Source organism: Sciurus carolinensis, chromosome 2, assembly GCF_902686445.1.
Source record: "Sciurus carolinensis chromosome 2, mSciCar1.2, whole genome shotgun sequence".
Classification (NCBI taxonomy): domain Eukaryota; kingdom Metazoa; phylum Chordata; class Mammalia; order Rodentia; family Sciuridae; genus Sciurus; species Sciurus carolinensis.
In genome coordinates, this window is record NC_062214.1 from 161,013,086 (window position 1) to 161,029,402 (window position 16,317).

At 40.4% G+C, this 16,317-nt stretch overlaps 1 protein-coding gene across 1 annotated transcript in view; it reads left to right on the forward strand.

Moving 5' to 3' along the window:
- Positions 1 to 16,317, forward strand: part of Prkch (protein kinase C eta) — a 223,387-nt gene that overhangs the window by 109,847 nt on the left and 97,223 nt on the right. The window contains exons 3-6 of the mRNA XM_047540006.1: positions 7,769 to 7,919; positions 10,328 to 10,362; positions 14,211 to 14,299; positions 15,181 to 15,310. Coding sequence (XP_047395962.1) covers positions 7,769 to 7,919; positions 10,328 to 10,362; positions 14,211 to 14,299; positions 15,181 to 15,310 — 405 coding nt within the window. The remainder of the gene's footprint in view (positions 1 to 7,768; positions 7,920 to 10,327; positions 10,363 to 14,210; positions 14,300 to 15,180; positions 15,311 to 16,317) is intronic.

Genomic DNA, 16,317 nt, shown 5'->3' on the forward strand with positions numbered 1-16,317 from the left:
TGTTCTGACATATTTTCCCAATGAAATAACTGAGAGTAATCACAAGGATGTATCCCCAAGTGGTCCAATCCAAACATTTTTGGGGGGTAACTAGGGATTGAACTCATTGGCACTCGACCACTGAGCCCATCCCCGAGCCCTATTTTTATTTTATTTAGAGACAGGGTCTCACTGAGTTGCTTAGCACCTCACTTTTGCTGAGTCTGGCTTTGAACCTCCTGCCTCAGCTCCCAAGCCACTGAGATTACAGGCATGACCACCGAGCCTGGCTCCAATCCAAATTTGATGGAACAGAAGCTCTTTTCCCCATTGTCCTGAAACTTGTGGGAATGATTTACTGAGGAATGTTTAATTTTCCTTTTTTAAAAAGCAAAGGATGAAGAAGTGGTAGTTGGAAGTCTCTTTGTGGGTGAAATCAGGGGAACAGGTAGGAATTTTTAACGTTTTTACAGAAGGGAACTGTAGGGTTTTTACAATGAATGATAGAGAATGGAAGGGAATTTCTGTCATTAAATTATGTGTACAGAAAAAAGAAGGTACAATAATAAAGATTATTATTGTAAAAATGTTCTACTTAAACTTTATTCCACAAAGAGCTTCAAGGAACTTATAGAAAATATGTATGGCAGTAGACTATAAGTAAGAAATAAGGACCAGGGTAAGTATCACTGTGCTTGATATGGATGCTTCACCCCTATTTCCTCTCAGTTCATAAAAGAAGACTAGAAATGCAGGGGAATTGGTGCCCTCCTTCCTCCACAGCCATCATCAGCTGATGGTGAGTGGGAGCTGGAGGGAAAAGATCTAGTTTCTTCCTCCTCTGATTATATTCCACCAACTCCTTGAGATGCCCAAAGGGGTTGAGTATTGGTTGCCCACGCTGGAAACCTGTGGGTTTCCTTTCTTTCCTTCTCTTACTTCTGTAACCTTTTGTTACTTCTTGGAATTATTTCCCAAATAAATTGTAGCTAACTCTTGATATCTATGGAGGATTTGTTCTAAGATCTCCCACGGATACCAAAATCCATGGACACTCAATTCCTTATGTAAAATGGCATTGAATTTGCATGTAACCTACACACCTCCTCCTGTATCATTTAAATTATCTACATTACTTTTAATACCGAATACGGTGCAAATGCTGTGTAAATAGTAGTTGTGTTGTTTAGGGATAAAAATCCTGTACATGTTGTGTTGTTTGGCCAAAAAATCCTGTGCATGTTCATTACAGATGCATTTTTTCTTTCTAATAGCTTTGATCTGAGGTCGTTTGAATCTATGGATGTAGAACCTATACACTCAGTGCTGACTTTACTTGCAATTTAATTGCTTGTCTTAAACTGCTGCTAAGGAAATCTAAATGATGGTACATGTACATGGAGCAGAACAGGATCCACAAACAGTAGGAGAAAAAGGATCTGAAGATGTCTCTTAGGAGTTTTGTCTGGATGACTCCAAGGACAGTGGTCTTATATTGAAGGAGGAAGAGTGGGTCAAAGATATGGGGACAAGGTCTCAGCCCATCAAATATCAAGTTCTAGGTAATTTGGGGAGTTGTTAAAGGGATACTGGGGAGCAAATTAGTAATAAGGTTAGTGGCTAGCAGCCAGAACTGGAGCTGCGTATTTAGGAGTTGTCAGTGTTTAGGCAATTGTTAGAAGTCAAGAGAATGTATGAGTCCCTGAAGAGATGAGTGGACATCCAGAAAGACTGGGTGGATGGTGTGCAGAGAACTCAGGAGAAATGCAACTTAAAGATTGGGTGGAAGGGAAGGGCCACTGAAGAAAAAGAAATTGTGGAGTGTGGGAAACCACTGCTACGGTTGGAGCCCAAACTCCTTTCTTCAAGATCTGACATAGGGAGAGTTTGTACTTTGGAGTTGGTACAGATCCCAGAGGTGAAGCAGGTAAGAACAGGATGGTGAGAAGTCAGGACCCTATTCTCATAACAGTGTGGCCAGCGGCTTTTCCTATGGCTCTTGATAAAACTTTGGTACCATGTTGGCAGAGGAGGCTGCAGAGGTGGGTGAGAATGGGCTTGACTGAGTCCTACTGAAGAGAGTCAGGATGGTGACAAATTGTCTTCCTCTTCTCCCCTTGCCAATGACAGCAGTCCATCAGTTCACAGTAGGATAAGTGTGTGTGGGTGGAGGTTCATCTGGGGAGCCCAAACTTTGCAGAACACCTCTGTGTTCCTCCTGTAGAGTTGGGTCTCAGAATATGTGAGTCTAATCCTCTATCCGAATTTGGAAATTACTGTGAGTTATATAGTTAAGCTCCTTCCAAGAAGCATAGATGATTCTGTGCTACTCAGTATTCTGGGGGGCCTTTGCTGCCACTTTTAAATACCAAAACCTTCAGTGCCACCCTGATTGCTGGTGCTGGATCCAAATCCTGGAACCTGGTCTCTATCCTAGTTTGCCAAGTTCTCTTTCCTCCTCTCCAACTGCTCGTATCAGTCCTTTATGAAGTCTTCTGGAATCAGTCAGAGGCCTAGATATGTAATTCCTGTGACTATTTTCTTCACACAACATCCAATAAATGCTCCCACATGCTGGTGGGTGTGTGCTTGTCATAAAGACTGGTTTATCTTATAGATTTGCTTGATACATGTTCTGGTCTTTTTCTGTTTATATCATTGTCTCAAACAGGGATCACCCATGTTTACATTTTTTTTGCACATTCTTCATGCCAACAGCTCTGTGATCAGATGGTGGGTTTATTCAGTGTGTCTGATCATGGTAAGCAAAATTCTCTTGTGTTATCTCATTACCTTCAGAGATGTATTTTGGAGGCATAAATAAGCATAATACTTTCTGGTTCTTTCTGGACTAGCAACATTTACTTAACTCTGTGATTTTCCTGTTTGTTTTTCTCACAGTTCTCTCCCATGTGCAACAAATGATAAAACAACTATCTCAGGAAGAAGAAAAAAAGACATTTGATAGTATTACTCAGTGGTGCAGCAATAGTACACAGAGTCTGGTGTCCCCAATTGTATCATCAGCTGCTTGACCTCACTGAACCTTCCTGTTAGTTTCTGTTTCCAGAAAATGTATTACTTTCCAGGGATAGCAGGAGACCCAGAGAGTCTAATTGCGAGTCATTGTGTTAGTAAAGAGCACAATGCGGTATGGTATTACCCAGAAAGCCCTGGGTTAAATGCAAGAATGCAAGAGCCCTATGCTGGTTCTGGTCCTGGTTAGCTAGATGAATCTTGGACATGTCATTTAACTTCTCTAAGTATTGATTTCCTAGGTATTCATTCTTCTTCCAGACAATTAGACACTAAATTAAAAATCCTTTCTATTTCTAGAACTGCCTGGTAATGTGAGGTAAAGTTTTTAACAACCATTGTAATAGGTAACAATTAACACCTGGCAGGTACTTTTCCAATTGTGATATAGTTATTAAGCCATGAGTCCTCAAAATGACCCTTCAAAGGACATATCCTTCTTGTTCTACAGATGAGGAAACTGAGGCATAGGACGTCAAACAACTTGCCCAAGGTCACTCAGATTATAAGGAAGAGAAGCAGGACTCATACCCGTGCTACAGATCCCAATGCCTCAGCCACTGCACTGTCCCACCCTGCCCGTGGTTAGAATGGCCTTGGTCTTTCTCTGTACAGCTCTTTAAAGACAAGCCACGGAGTGGGCCAGACCACAGTGCTATTAAGCAAATTCAGCTTAACAGAGTTAAATTGTGTTTTACATGGAATCAAAGTTATTTCCTTTATGCATTTTATGTCAGTAATTCTAGAAATGAAATGCCATCTCACAATTTTTTTCTCTCTGATTTAACTTGCTTTCTATGATTTTAAAATAAGGAACTATGATCCCTGTTATTGTCCCACATTGGAATGTTTCAAATACCTGTTTCAGCTGCTGGAACATAAAACCTTAAATTTGGGTAGGTAGAACAAAAAACTCACAAGAGTGAAGTATTTGCTATTTATTGAGGTAAAGTTAAAACAGTATTATCTCAAAGCCTCATACAGCAACACACTTTAGTCTGGTACTTTTGCATGTGAAAACTAACCGGGGGTAGTTTGGCAACTCCTAGTCACTTGAGCATTATAAAGTTCTTAAAATCAATCTTTATGAAATAGAATTTTAGTTAAGAATGGTTAATCTTCATTATATCCACATGATTCCTCTGCACCCTGTCAATGGGATGGCTCGTAAGAACCAACTCCTGGAGAGACAGATGGACTGCAGGACTGCTGACCTCTGGAGACTGGAATGTGAATTTCCCTGTTGGGGCTCAGCCAGCTTCCTATTTACTTAGGAGCATGGGGCTCCTCCAAGCCAAGCAGAAGTTGTGATGCAAGTTTTGGCTGCAGAGCATGTTAGGGTTGCCTGACGTGTCCGATTAAAATGTGATCTGAAAGATTTCTCCAAGCCCTGGATGGTTGAAGGCACAACAGGATTAAATAGTCTTTTATATTTCTTTTAACTGAGTCCTAAGCAAACAGGAGGCCAGTGCAATGAGGAAGCACCCGCTGCATTCCGATAGTGAAGTGGGTTCCAGTCTGTAGCTGGGTGGAACAGTGCATTGGGAGAGTACTTTCTTACTGCCAGTGGTGTCAGTCAAGAAAACAGTGACAAGGGAAACCAGTGGGTACTTGATTTTATATGTGACCCAATGTCTTGCAAATTCCTAGGTGTGTGTGACTGTGTGCATGAGTGTGTGTTTGCTTTTTAAACACAATGAGGCACGTGTGCAAAAGAATGCAGAAGAAAAAAAGTGAACTTTAGAGACTGTGGCTGTGTGGGGTGTGTGGGAGGCACCTGGGGCAGAGGTGAAGGAGAGGTGGCCTATAGGATGGTGGGGTAAGGGGAAAGACTGGAGGGACACGCCCAGGCTGCCGTGGAACAGGTTAGGAGCATTTCACCCGGCTCAGGATTTGGAGGTGGCCGCTGAGGCAGATAGGCTAAAGATCAGTCTACCTTCATTAGGTGGAAAACAAGTGCAGGGAAGAGTTTTCCAGGAAGGATTGAAAGCAGGAGCGAAGGTGTCAAGATATGAGCAGCATGGTGAACAGCTACAAGATCTTTGTAAATCCTTCTGCCCAGAAGGAATCAACTGGACACTCCACAGGGCGTGATACTGCTATGGCAATAGCTACTAAGGAAAAAATAGGATTCAATTCATGAAATATTAAAAATGCAAGTGAACTGACCTTTCAGCCGATCTTTATAGTATTAAAGGATCAAATGAGTAAGTTCTTGGTAATTAGACCCCCAGGGAGAATTTAATTTGCATTTAGGTATGAAAAGTGTTTATTAATTCAATACTAGTCTTGCTTTGGCCAGTATTAAGCTGGGTCTCACTCAGGCTGGTAATGAAGTAGGCTAGATATGGGGTGATATCTAATGTTATCACCTACCAACCAACGAAGATTAAAACGTGCTTGCTTTGGGCTTACTAAATGAGTTCTGGAGGTGTCATGGAGCAGACCAATGCACTATGGTGACTTCTGTTCTTATATGACCCTTGTCCATCATTTTAGGAACCTGTCAGAAGTATTGTTTATGACACTATCTTCATGTGACTGAGGACAAGGATCTAGTTTATGTTCTTAGGACAGGAAACCTGAGAATGAAAGTAATCAGGAAGCTTGCCACAGTTGGAACATACCCCAAACGCAAAGTGAAGCCGGTACAATTTTAATCACGCTAGAGCCTCTGAAGACATTATTTTCCTTAGCCAAATTCATTTGACTGTTCCTGAATTTTGTTCTCTGGAATTTCTAATGTCGATCCTACTTGTGTGTGTGAGAGAGACAGGATCTTGCTGTATTGCCCAGGCTGGCCTTGAACTGCTGGCCTTAAGCAGTCCTTCTGTCTCAGCCTCCAGAATACTGAGGACTACAGGTGTGCCATTGCACCCTATTGATCCTGCTTTTCACTGGTAAAAGAATGTAGCCATTGACACCTGGATTGCATATACGTTCCTGTTTACTGGTATTTTTATAGAAACAAAACTTTTTCAAGTTGATTGCTGAATGAAAGGAAATGCACTTTTAAAACTTTGACATCTGTTGTCAAATTGGCCTCCAAAAATTATTCCTGAAATAGCTACAGTTTTTTAATGTGCTTGGTTTTGTGCTATGCACTTTAAATGTGTTACCTCTGTCAGTCCTTGGAAAAAACCCAGGAGAACAACATCCCTTTGGTTTGTAGGTGGAAACCCTGAGGCTTGGCAAGGAAAATAGCCACTGTGGCTGGGTCAGGACCACAGCCCAGTTATACTCCTACCAACCCTGGTCAAAATGGGCACTTTAGCAATCCTTGTAATATTTGTTCATTTTAGAGGTAGAAGCTGACTTAGCTCCTGGTTCTTAAATGTTCATCTTGGATGGAATCTGAGGTCCTGGCATGTGTATTGGCTATTGGTGTTTATGGTTTTATGAATTTTTCTTTATGTTTTCTCATCTGTTTTTCCTGGATCATTTACTATTTTTCTTATGGATTTTTACACATTATAAATAGTAACCCTTTCTCACATATTGCAAATTCTTTTTCCACCAATTTGTTTCTTTCAGCTTTCTGCTTTGTGTCTTTTGCCAAATAGAACGTTAAATGTTTTAAGTTGCAGATAGGTGTGTCTTTAGGCTTTGGACTTTTGTTATCCTTATCCCATTCTAGGAGTATAATATTTTTCTGTGTTTTCCTCATTCTATGAAATTTCCTCCCTAACTTGTATTTGAGATTATTTTAGAAATTGAGTACAAAGTCACTGCCAAAGAGGAAGAATAAGTTCTGGTGTTTTATTGCACAGAGGGGAATTATAATTAATGATATTGTACCTCGTAACTCAAGATGGCTGGAAGAGAGGATTTTTAATGCCCTCTTCACAAATAAATGGTAAATGTTTGAAATGATGGATGACCTTAAGTGTCCTAAGTTGATAAATTCACAATATATAAATGTACTGAAACATGGCACTTACCCCTTAAAGTTGTACAATTAAGTCAATTAAAAAAAGAAAAAAAGTTCTATTTATTCCAGGTTTTAAAATTTATTAGCAGATTTTTCTTCTGTGATTCTTTAAATCTCCTTTTTGATTCAGTGATTTACTTAAAAGCATTTTCAACAATGTAAGTTTTGTTTTATTAATCATAAGTCCCTGCATTGGAAAAATTCGAGCATAATGATATAGAAGACATAATTTACTGTCTTTATGAAGTGCACAGTTTCCAGAGTCTTCAGATTAGAAGCCACTGTTTTAAAAATTGGAGGTTAGAAAATTTTGGTCTGCCCAAGGTTGCTTTCTACCATCCGGGGTAACAGAGGTGGTTTTGTACTGACTGCTTTTGGGCACAGCTTTGGGGGCCTGTGCTGTGGGCAGTTCCCTCATTCAGTCTGTGAGGACACCATAAGTCAAGGGGAAGAACAATGAGAAACTCCTTCACCTGCAGCCGTTACAGTCCACAGATGCTCATGAGACCCAGTCATCTAGGCCGAGTCTTGGAGGCCATGTTGCTGTCCGCAGTGTAGCATTGGATCCTTGGGAAACTCATGGTCTCTGCTGGGGGATTGGCCCAGAATAACCAGTTATCATCAGTCACTGGGATCTCACGTAGGTCTAATCCAAAATTGAAGAGTCCCCAGGTTATTAGGAAAGTAAGGTGTTTTTTCAAGATGTTTTGAATCTTGAATGAACAAAAAATTGGGGAAGTATTTGAACTGCCGGACTTTCTCATGTAGTGTGTCTAGATTCTTCACGCATTTTTCTTTTTTCCCCTCTATGTTGATATACAGCCACTCTCCAGAGAGACCGAATCTTCAAACATTTTACTAGAAAGCGCCAGAGGGCTATGCGAAGGCGGGTCCACCAGATCAACGGACACAAGTTCATGGCCACATACCTGCGGCAGCCCACCTATTGCTCTCACTGCAGAGAGTTCATCTGGTGAGAGACCCCTTGACTTCTCCTTCCTCAGACCCTTTCTCCATAGAGGCTTCCTGTGGTTCTGTGTGATTTCAGGAGAAAGCAAGATCGTTAAGAACTATTTTTAGGATCCAATTTTTTGCCTCCTCTTCTTACTATGATGACCCAATAATTTTGATCCCCATTACCAAGGGGAAAAAAAAAAAAAAGATCTCAATAATTTCCAGGTCCAAGTTTTAGATATTATTTCTTTTTCCAATCATTTTAGTAAAGGTGCTAATGAACTGGTCAGAAAACATAAATTAGAGAAAGAAGCTAAATGGTCAATAAAGAGATAATCAATAAATTAGGTAATTAGCCTGGGAGAAAAAAAAAATCAATGGTATTGATCTTAAGATGGCATGAATCATGTGATGAGTTATGGGAATTAATTGTTGCAAGAAAACTAAGCACCCAGTAGTCTTCAACTTCATGGTATGTAGCAGAAGGTAATAGCCTGTAGTGATCTTGTACTTTTATCTAATCCCAGGCAATTAGGGACTAACATAATTCAAGTAAATTCTAAAGATTTGAGGCAGTATCTTCCAATACATAAAACTATAACATAAAATAAATTTAAGCAGTAGTTATCTTCAATTAGACACAGCATTAAGGATGTTCACTGTATTTGGAAAGAGAAAAAGAAACACCCCTGATATACACAAGCATGAATTTACATACAAAGCTTCTCAGCAGGGGAGACAGGTCAGTAGTAACGTGAGAGGAGATCTGTTAGTGTTGGTGAGAGGAGATCTGTTAGTGTTGCAGACTTTAATAATTTTTTTTAGTGGAAGCAGAAGCACTTCATTCAGAGTGATTTCTGAATACTGATCAATTACTTTGACTTGCTTTCATGATTACTTGGATTTCTTCCTTTTAGCAGTGAGAACCCAGGGTTACTTAGTGTTTCTGGCCTTTTTAATCCAGAGTAGAGTCTTGAGTCCTAAATGGACTATTGATATAAAGCCTACAAGTGTGTTGTAACGTTTATAATCTTCATAAAAAAATTCATATTACATTTTCCATTGAAAAAATTAGCAATTATGGCATCTTTGAACCACGTTCCCTTCCGACGAATCTGCCCTCTGTAACTGGCCACAGTCCCACCCCATCTCTCTCTGGGTTGCTTGCCCTGAGGGTGACTCTCCAGCTGCTTTTTATTTCATGTCATACCATTCTGTTCCCTCTTTTCAGTGACCTGCCTGGTCCCGTAGGCATTGGTAGTGATGACCTCTGAACTCAACTAATGTTCATAATAAAAACTTATTTGAAAATATCACTGAATTTTTTCCCCCAAGGGAACATTAACTCCTTAACCAGCCTTAAAACCTATGACACATGCCCACACTGACACACATTCTCTCTCACTTAAAATGTTGGTATATATATTATTGTGTGTGCGCGTGTATGTGTGCGCGCGTGTGTGTGTGTGTGCATGTTTAACAGTATGAACTCTGACATTGAATCTCATCACCAACTGGGTAGGTGAACTTAAGTTATATAACCCACCACTGTCTCCTCATGTGCAAAATAGACAATGATCTTATTTTATTTATATAATAAGTTTTTGCATAGTACTTAAAGTGTAAGGCACTTTAAGCATTTTAACAACTGTTTTCTCTTTGTGATAAACTGTGAAGTAGGTACTGTTATCATTATTCCCCTGTGTAGATGGGAAAACCATGGCTCAGAGGAGTTAACAACTTGCTCTAAATCATACCATCTGGCTTAGGAGCCTGTGCCCTTACCCATCTCATTATGTGTGCACCCTCCCATGGATTTCATGAGGATTAAATGAGATAGTAGCCACTTGGCCCAGGGCCTGATTGGCTTTGTAAAATGTGGTCTTCGTTAATGAAAATGAGGATATTGTCATCATCACCCATAGAATCAGGGAGGGATGAGTCCAAGGTCTGGCAGGAAGGGCACGTAGTGGCACTTCTGCCCCCCTGTGGACTCCAGAGGTGATGTGGGCACAGGGAAGAGGGAACTGTGCTGGACTCATTGTGTCCTTCCGTGTGTTTACTTCCTGTCTGTCGCCTTTATGTGTATGTGAGGCAGTAAGGTGGTGCAGGAGCTGTTCGGCTGAGGCTGTCAGGTTCAGATGTTTCTATTGAGGACCTAGAGATTGCCTCAGAGGTGGGTGGAATCTCAGTGGTCATTACCCACTGTTTCCATCACCCAGAGCCCTCTAATCCATCCGCTGGCTTTTGTGTCTTCTAGTAACAACAGGGGCTCAAAAAGCACATCATTTTTGCCTCTTCCCTGAAATTGTGTTTTCATAAAGAACTGGAGGATGAAATTTATTTTCTTTGAAGGACTGTAATTATAAGAGGTGATTGCTGAAATGTTTGACTGATGGTAATTTCTTTCTCTATTATTTTGAACAGGGGAGTATTTGGGAAACAGGGTTATCAATGCCAAGGTAAGAACACATTTTTAAAACCGTGTTTAATCTTGTTCCTGTGTTAAAAAATGATTATGCTAAGAGAAAACAGGATGCATTCCATTAATATTGTGACTAATAACTAGGTCAAAGGAGACCCCTGTATAGTTATAATTCCTTAGTTTTGGTTAGATCTTGGCTGTATTTTAGGCAGTTTGGAGGGAGATGTTTTGATTTCTAAAGCCAGGATACCCAGTTAAGTTTCATTGTTTAAAGTTTTGTCTGTGCAATAACAAGAAAGTACTAAAAAGTATTGCTATTTTATGAGTAGATCCTTGAATATCAAAGATGAAGTTTTGTTTTTCACATTCAGTTGTCAATAGGAGTGAGAAGTAGCTCAATGCTATCTTCACTTTACCTTCTTAGAAAATAGAAAACTGTTATCCAAATTGTTTTTTTTTTAATTTTCTGATTTAAAAAGCAATAAGAGAAATGTTCAAACTAAGGTATTAATGATCTTGTGTTTTCACACTGTAAATTTATTTTGATTTTCACAATTCTAAGACAAAACCTGTTTGCTAGCATTCTATCTGAGTCTGGGTGAAATACAAGACCCTTTCCTCGGGTGGTTTAGCTAGCCAGGATCAGCCTCGGCCTGGGCTTGGCCCTCCCTTCCCACTGGCTTCTGCATCATCCCATGGTCCACACCTACAGTACTCGTCTTTTTGATTTTCACTGTGCAGATGATTGACAAACGAATACTTCATATCCTAAAGTGATAGTCTATGTGTAAATAAGAAACTCTCACTTTCTCTTCTACAGGTGAATTAAAGCATTATTTTCCTTAGAAAAACCAAGTAAGATGTACTTGGATCTAATTTTGATGTTAACATGTATGAAAATTCCATTGAATTTTCAAAGTTAGAAAAAACTGAATGTGTAATCATTACAAGAGTAATAATTGACCCAGACGCTGTCAATTCAGTCCTAAATGAGAAGGTAGTTCACAAGCCAGGTCACTATCATTCTTTTGCCTGGTCTCCCCAGCTTAGGATATGTAGGGACACTTATCTCACACATACCAAGATAAGTCGAGCAACTCCAGATAGACAAGACTACAGTTTTGAGTGTAAAGGTTGTGATTTAGACTGTATCTCTTTTATTACTTTCTTTCTTTTCTTCTTTGGTTTATAGTGCAAGGATATTTGGTGGCTGATTTTCAGTGGGTCACCTGCTATTTAAGGAGCAGGAAAGAACATTAGTCAGGAAGAAAGAGAATCGCTCTTTGTTCACATCTTGCTAAGGGATGTAAAACCAAATGCTTGATTGGAGAGAGGTATACCATAGACAAAGCAGACTTTAGTTATGTAATAATAATGGGGTCAGTTCTCCAAAAAGACATAACGATGCTTACCATCTATGTACTGTTGTACACATGTATGTAACGTATAGGCATTAACATTTATGAGATAGAAACTGATAGAAGCCAGATGCTGTAGTGCGCACCTGCAATCCCAGCAGCTCCAGGGCCTAAGGCAGGAGAATCACAAGTTCAAAGCCAGCCTCAGCAAAGTGAGGCATTAAGCAGCTCAGTGAGACCCTATCTTTAAATAAAATATTTTTTAAAAGGTGGCTGGGGTAGTGGCTCAGTGGTTAAGCATTTCTAGGTTCAATCTCTGGTACCAAAAAAAGAAAAAACCTACAGAAAAACCCGATAGAATGAGAGGGGAAATAAATAAATCTACTAGTGCAGTTATTAGAATCTTTGGCCTCTTAATAATGAAAAGACTAAGCAGGTAGAAAATGAGTAGGGATGTAGTTAACCTGAACAACACTGTCAACTTGATCAAATTGATACTTAACAATTTTGTTGTCATCTAACAACAGCAGATGAAACATTCTTCTCCAGCCCTGAGGAACATTCACCAACAGAGACCACACTCTGGGCTATAAAAATGTAAAAGAATAGAAAGCATATAAATCATCTTCTCAGACCACAATGGAATTAAACTAGAACTCAATAATGGAAAGATACTTGGGCAACCCCCAACTGTTTGGAGATTAAACCACACATTCTAAGTAACATGCATGTGTCAGAGAAAACTCAAGAGAACATAAAAAGTACCTTGAACCAAGCAGAAATGGAATACAGTGCAACGCAGTGAAAGCAATGCTCAGATGAGAATTTGTAGCAATTTAAAAAATTTTTTTAAATATTTATTTTTTTTATTTTTACAAACTGCATTTTGATTCATTGTACACAAATGGGGTACAACTTTTCATTTCTATGGTTATTATAGAAAAGAAGAAAGATTAAAGCTAATAGTCTAAATTTTCACCTTAGGAAACTAGAGAAAAGAGAACAGAAGGAAAGAAAGAAAATCAGAGCAGACATCAGTGAAGTTGGAAACAGGAGAACCATAGGGACATCTATGAAACCAAAGCTGGTTCTTTGAAAAGATCAATAAAATTAACAAACCTCTTGCCAAGCTGACCAAGGAAAACAAACACACACACACACACAGCTTCAAAAATGAAGTTGTTTCTGAAGGGTGGGTTTGAGATCCCCTGTATAAAAAGGTCAGTTCCCTGAGCACTTTCAGCGTGGGGTCCCGAGGATTCAACCCGGGAAAGCTGGATGTGCGTGTTCAGACCCAGGGCTCTTTGCTGACGCCTCGCCTGTCTTTGTGTGATTAATCCTAAGACTTTCTGCCTATCTCGAGGGACCTCAGAGTGATGTATATTTTTATGCTGCTTCCCCACATGTGTTCATCCTTTAATGACAAGCTCGATTCCATCTGCACTATGTCAGTTATCTGGATGAAAACAAGGAAAAATATTACTCAGAAAGTTCGAAATATTCAGGCAGTTGATTGAGACAGTCAGCAAACATTTATTGAAAGCCCACTGCAGAAGGCATCATGTGGGGAATTCTAGGCACAGCTAGGCTGCATGTGGAAGGCTTGATGTCGGAGGCAGGCTAAGGGCTGTCGAAGATGAGAGGAGCGGGAGGTGGTTTCAATATAGAAGAGGGCCAGGTGAGGGCTATTTTTCAAGGAAGAGGTTTGTTTGTTTGTTTTTGGTACCAGGGATTGAACTCAGGGGCATTTAACCACTGAGCCACATCCCCAGTCCTTTTATTTTTAATTTCGAGACAGGGTCTCACTGAGTTGCTTAGGGCCTTGCTAAGTTGCTGAGTCTGACTTTGAACTTGCGATCCTCCTGCCTCAGCCTCCTGAGCTGCTGGGATTGATTGCAGGTGTGTGCCACCGTGTGTGGTGGAAGAGGCTTCCTTTCTTCTTCTTTTTTTTTTTTTTTTTTTTTTTGTTGTATCTTATCATAAACTTAAGATTTAGTTAGTTGATAGGCAGGTAGAATAGTCTAGAGATAGCGAAGGACATAAGTAGTGTTTAGGAAAGGGTGAAGACTTGTTCTAAAGATTTTAACTAATTGAGTTTTTATTGGGACAAACGATCCCATAGAAGAAAGACAGCAGGTAGACTGGGGTGACTTCTAGAGGAACTGAAACCTGGCTAGAAAATTGGAGCACTATTGATTGGCCGCGAGATGCCATTGAAAATGTTAAATCATGGGGCAGAAGGGATCAGAGTGATGCTGTGGGAAGAGCCCTCCAGAGGCGGGTGTGGGATGGAATAAATTCGGGGAGGAGGAAGTAAGCTCAAACTTGAAGACAGTTTGAGCATGGGCGAAGGTCTCTGTTAGGATACGGTAAAGGAGACAGGAAGGATGGAAGTGCTGGCTGCCACCATGCGGGACAGAGGTCCAAGTCGAGTCACTCTGGCTTGGTGCAGCCTTTATTGACTCTGCTGCAACTGGTGGACTATGAGCGTCTGATGAGTGTATCATTGCTGGATTTGATTTCCTAGTGTGCACCTGTGTCGTCCATAAACGCTGCCATCATCTAATTGTTACAGCCTGTACTTGCCAAAACAATATTAACAAAGTGGATTCAAAGGTAAGAGGATATTAGATGCTGATTAAGCACCTACTTTGTGTGTGTGTGTGTGTACACGTGCACACGTGCATGTTAGCTCTCTCTCCCTTCTTCCCACCCTCCTTCTGTACTTCTTTTTCTCCCCTCCCCCACTTCCCTTCCACAGTCTGTGAGCCCAGAGTGGTATTGGAATTGAAATTTCTTTCCTTTTTTATATTACTGCGTTTTGTATTTCTGTTCTTATGTAGCGTGGCCTTGCCTTGTGAGGGACGCATTAGTGGGCAGCTGGGCATAAACTTTATGGATCAGTTTTACTAATGTGGAGGCACTGTGCTGACCACCTGGATTGACATGCCCAATCTAGCCTCTATTAGTGGTCTTCTCTGTGAGCTCAGGATGGCCCATAACCTCTCGGTGTTACAATCGGAAAACAGGATGAATAGTCCTCTTATGCTAATTTTTGGGGTTAAATGAAATATAATTGACAAATACATTGTTAACTGTATATGCTGCTTCCTAAGTAAAAAGACTGTTGGCCTCCTCTAGCCTTTTAAGAAATTTTAGGGAGGATATATACCTGTATGTAAAAGCAGGGACTGGCAGGGAGAGAGCCGTGGCCTGAATATAAAAGATGAAATGAAAATCTTAATTTCTGTTTACCTCTCCAAATGGTGGATGGTCTAATATGCATCTCACATTTCTTTCATGTCTTGTTCATTAGAAAATGTGCTGTCTGATTAATGAAACCCAAGTAATTAATGGGAACTATGTATAGTAAAATATTATACCCAGCTTAGGTGTCATTGTAACACTTTGCTTTGGTAGGCTCCTATTACAGTTTTTATAGAAGAGTTGATATGAAATTTTAGCTCTTGTCTTCTCAGGATTTTTTTTTCCCCCAGATTGCTGAACAGAGGTTTGGAATCAACATCCCACACAAATTCAGCATCCACAACTACAAAGTGCCAACGTTCTGCGATCACTGTGGCTCCCTGCTCTGGGGGATAATGCGACAAGGACTTCAGTGTAAAAGTGAGATGCTGAGGTTCTGGGTACCCACTTCTTCATGGGAACCTCACCGTTCTAGATTTTAGAATTCTGTAGACTCATTATCTGACCTAGGACTGAGAGTTGTAGATATATTGTATATTAGCATCTTAGTAGTTTTGTATTATATGTCCCTTGTCAGGCATGTAAAGAGAACTACATCTGATCCCTAAATTACCATAGAACATTAGGCCAAATGTTAAATTCAGTGATCTAGCTGGCTAACTATCTCCTATTTGTTGCTAAGTGCAGACTAGGCATTATGTTTTTAAATAGGGGTTTGAGAGAGGAAAAATGGGATGTTGGTTAGAGATGGAAGATGGTAGGAGGTGAGGAGGTGAGATGGCCAAAAGAGAAAATTGCATTATGGGTAACTGGTGAGAGAGTGGGTCTGATGCCCTCACCAGAAATAAGGGGGGATGGAGTTGTTAAAGCATAACAGGAGCCGCCCTGCAAGAGTTCTTTGAAGGAGGTTGGAGGCATGGGTGGAGTAGAGAACACTGAAGCTTCAGTTATGGGCTTGCATATCACCAATTGGCCCCAGCACAGTGTGAACTTTGCCTTTGCAAAGGCTCTGTGAAGGTGAGCGCTGACTTCTGTCCTATGAGAAATTGGGGATCTGTTGGCCTTGAGTCATCTCCCACTGAGACATAATGATCTGACTGTGGGTTGCACCTGAAGCCTTATCAGATACCTCCTGAGTTGCTGGACCAGGGGAGGATGGAGGAGGTAGAGCTGGTTTAGTGTGTGTGACTAGCCAACTTCTATTTACTGCCTGAACTTACCAAACCTGCTTCTATAGACAAAAGGATCAATCACATGTCATTTAAAAGAGCAAATTCTTCTACCTTTGTAGAACACCATTTAATAATTCTTTTTTCATATAACCAAAGTAGCAGCCTGCTCATGTATAATTTTTAGGGTTTGGGGGTCCCAATGCTGCTTGATCTCAGCTGGATGGTCTTACCTAGGTGTGAGTATCCAGCCTGCAG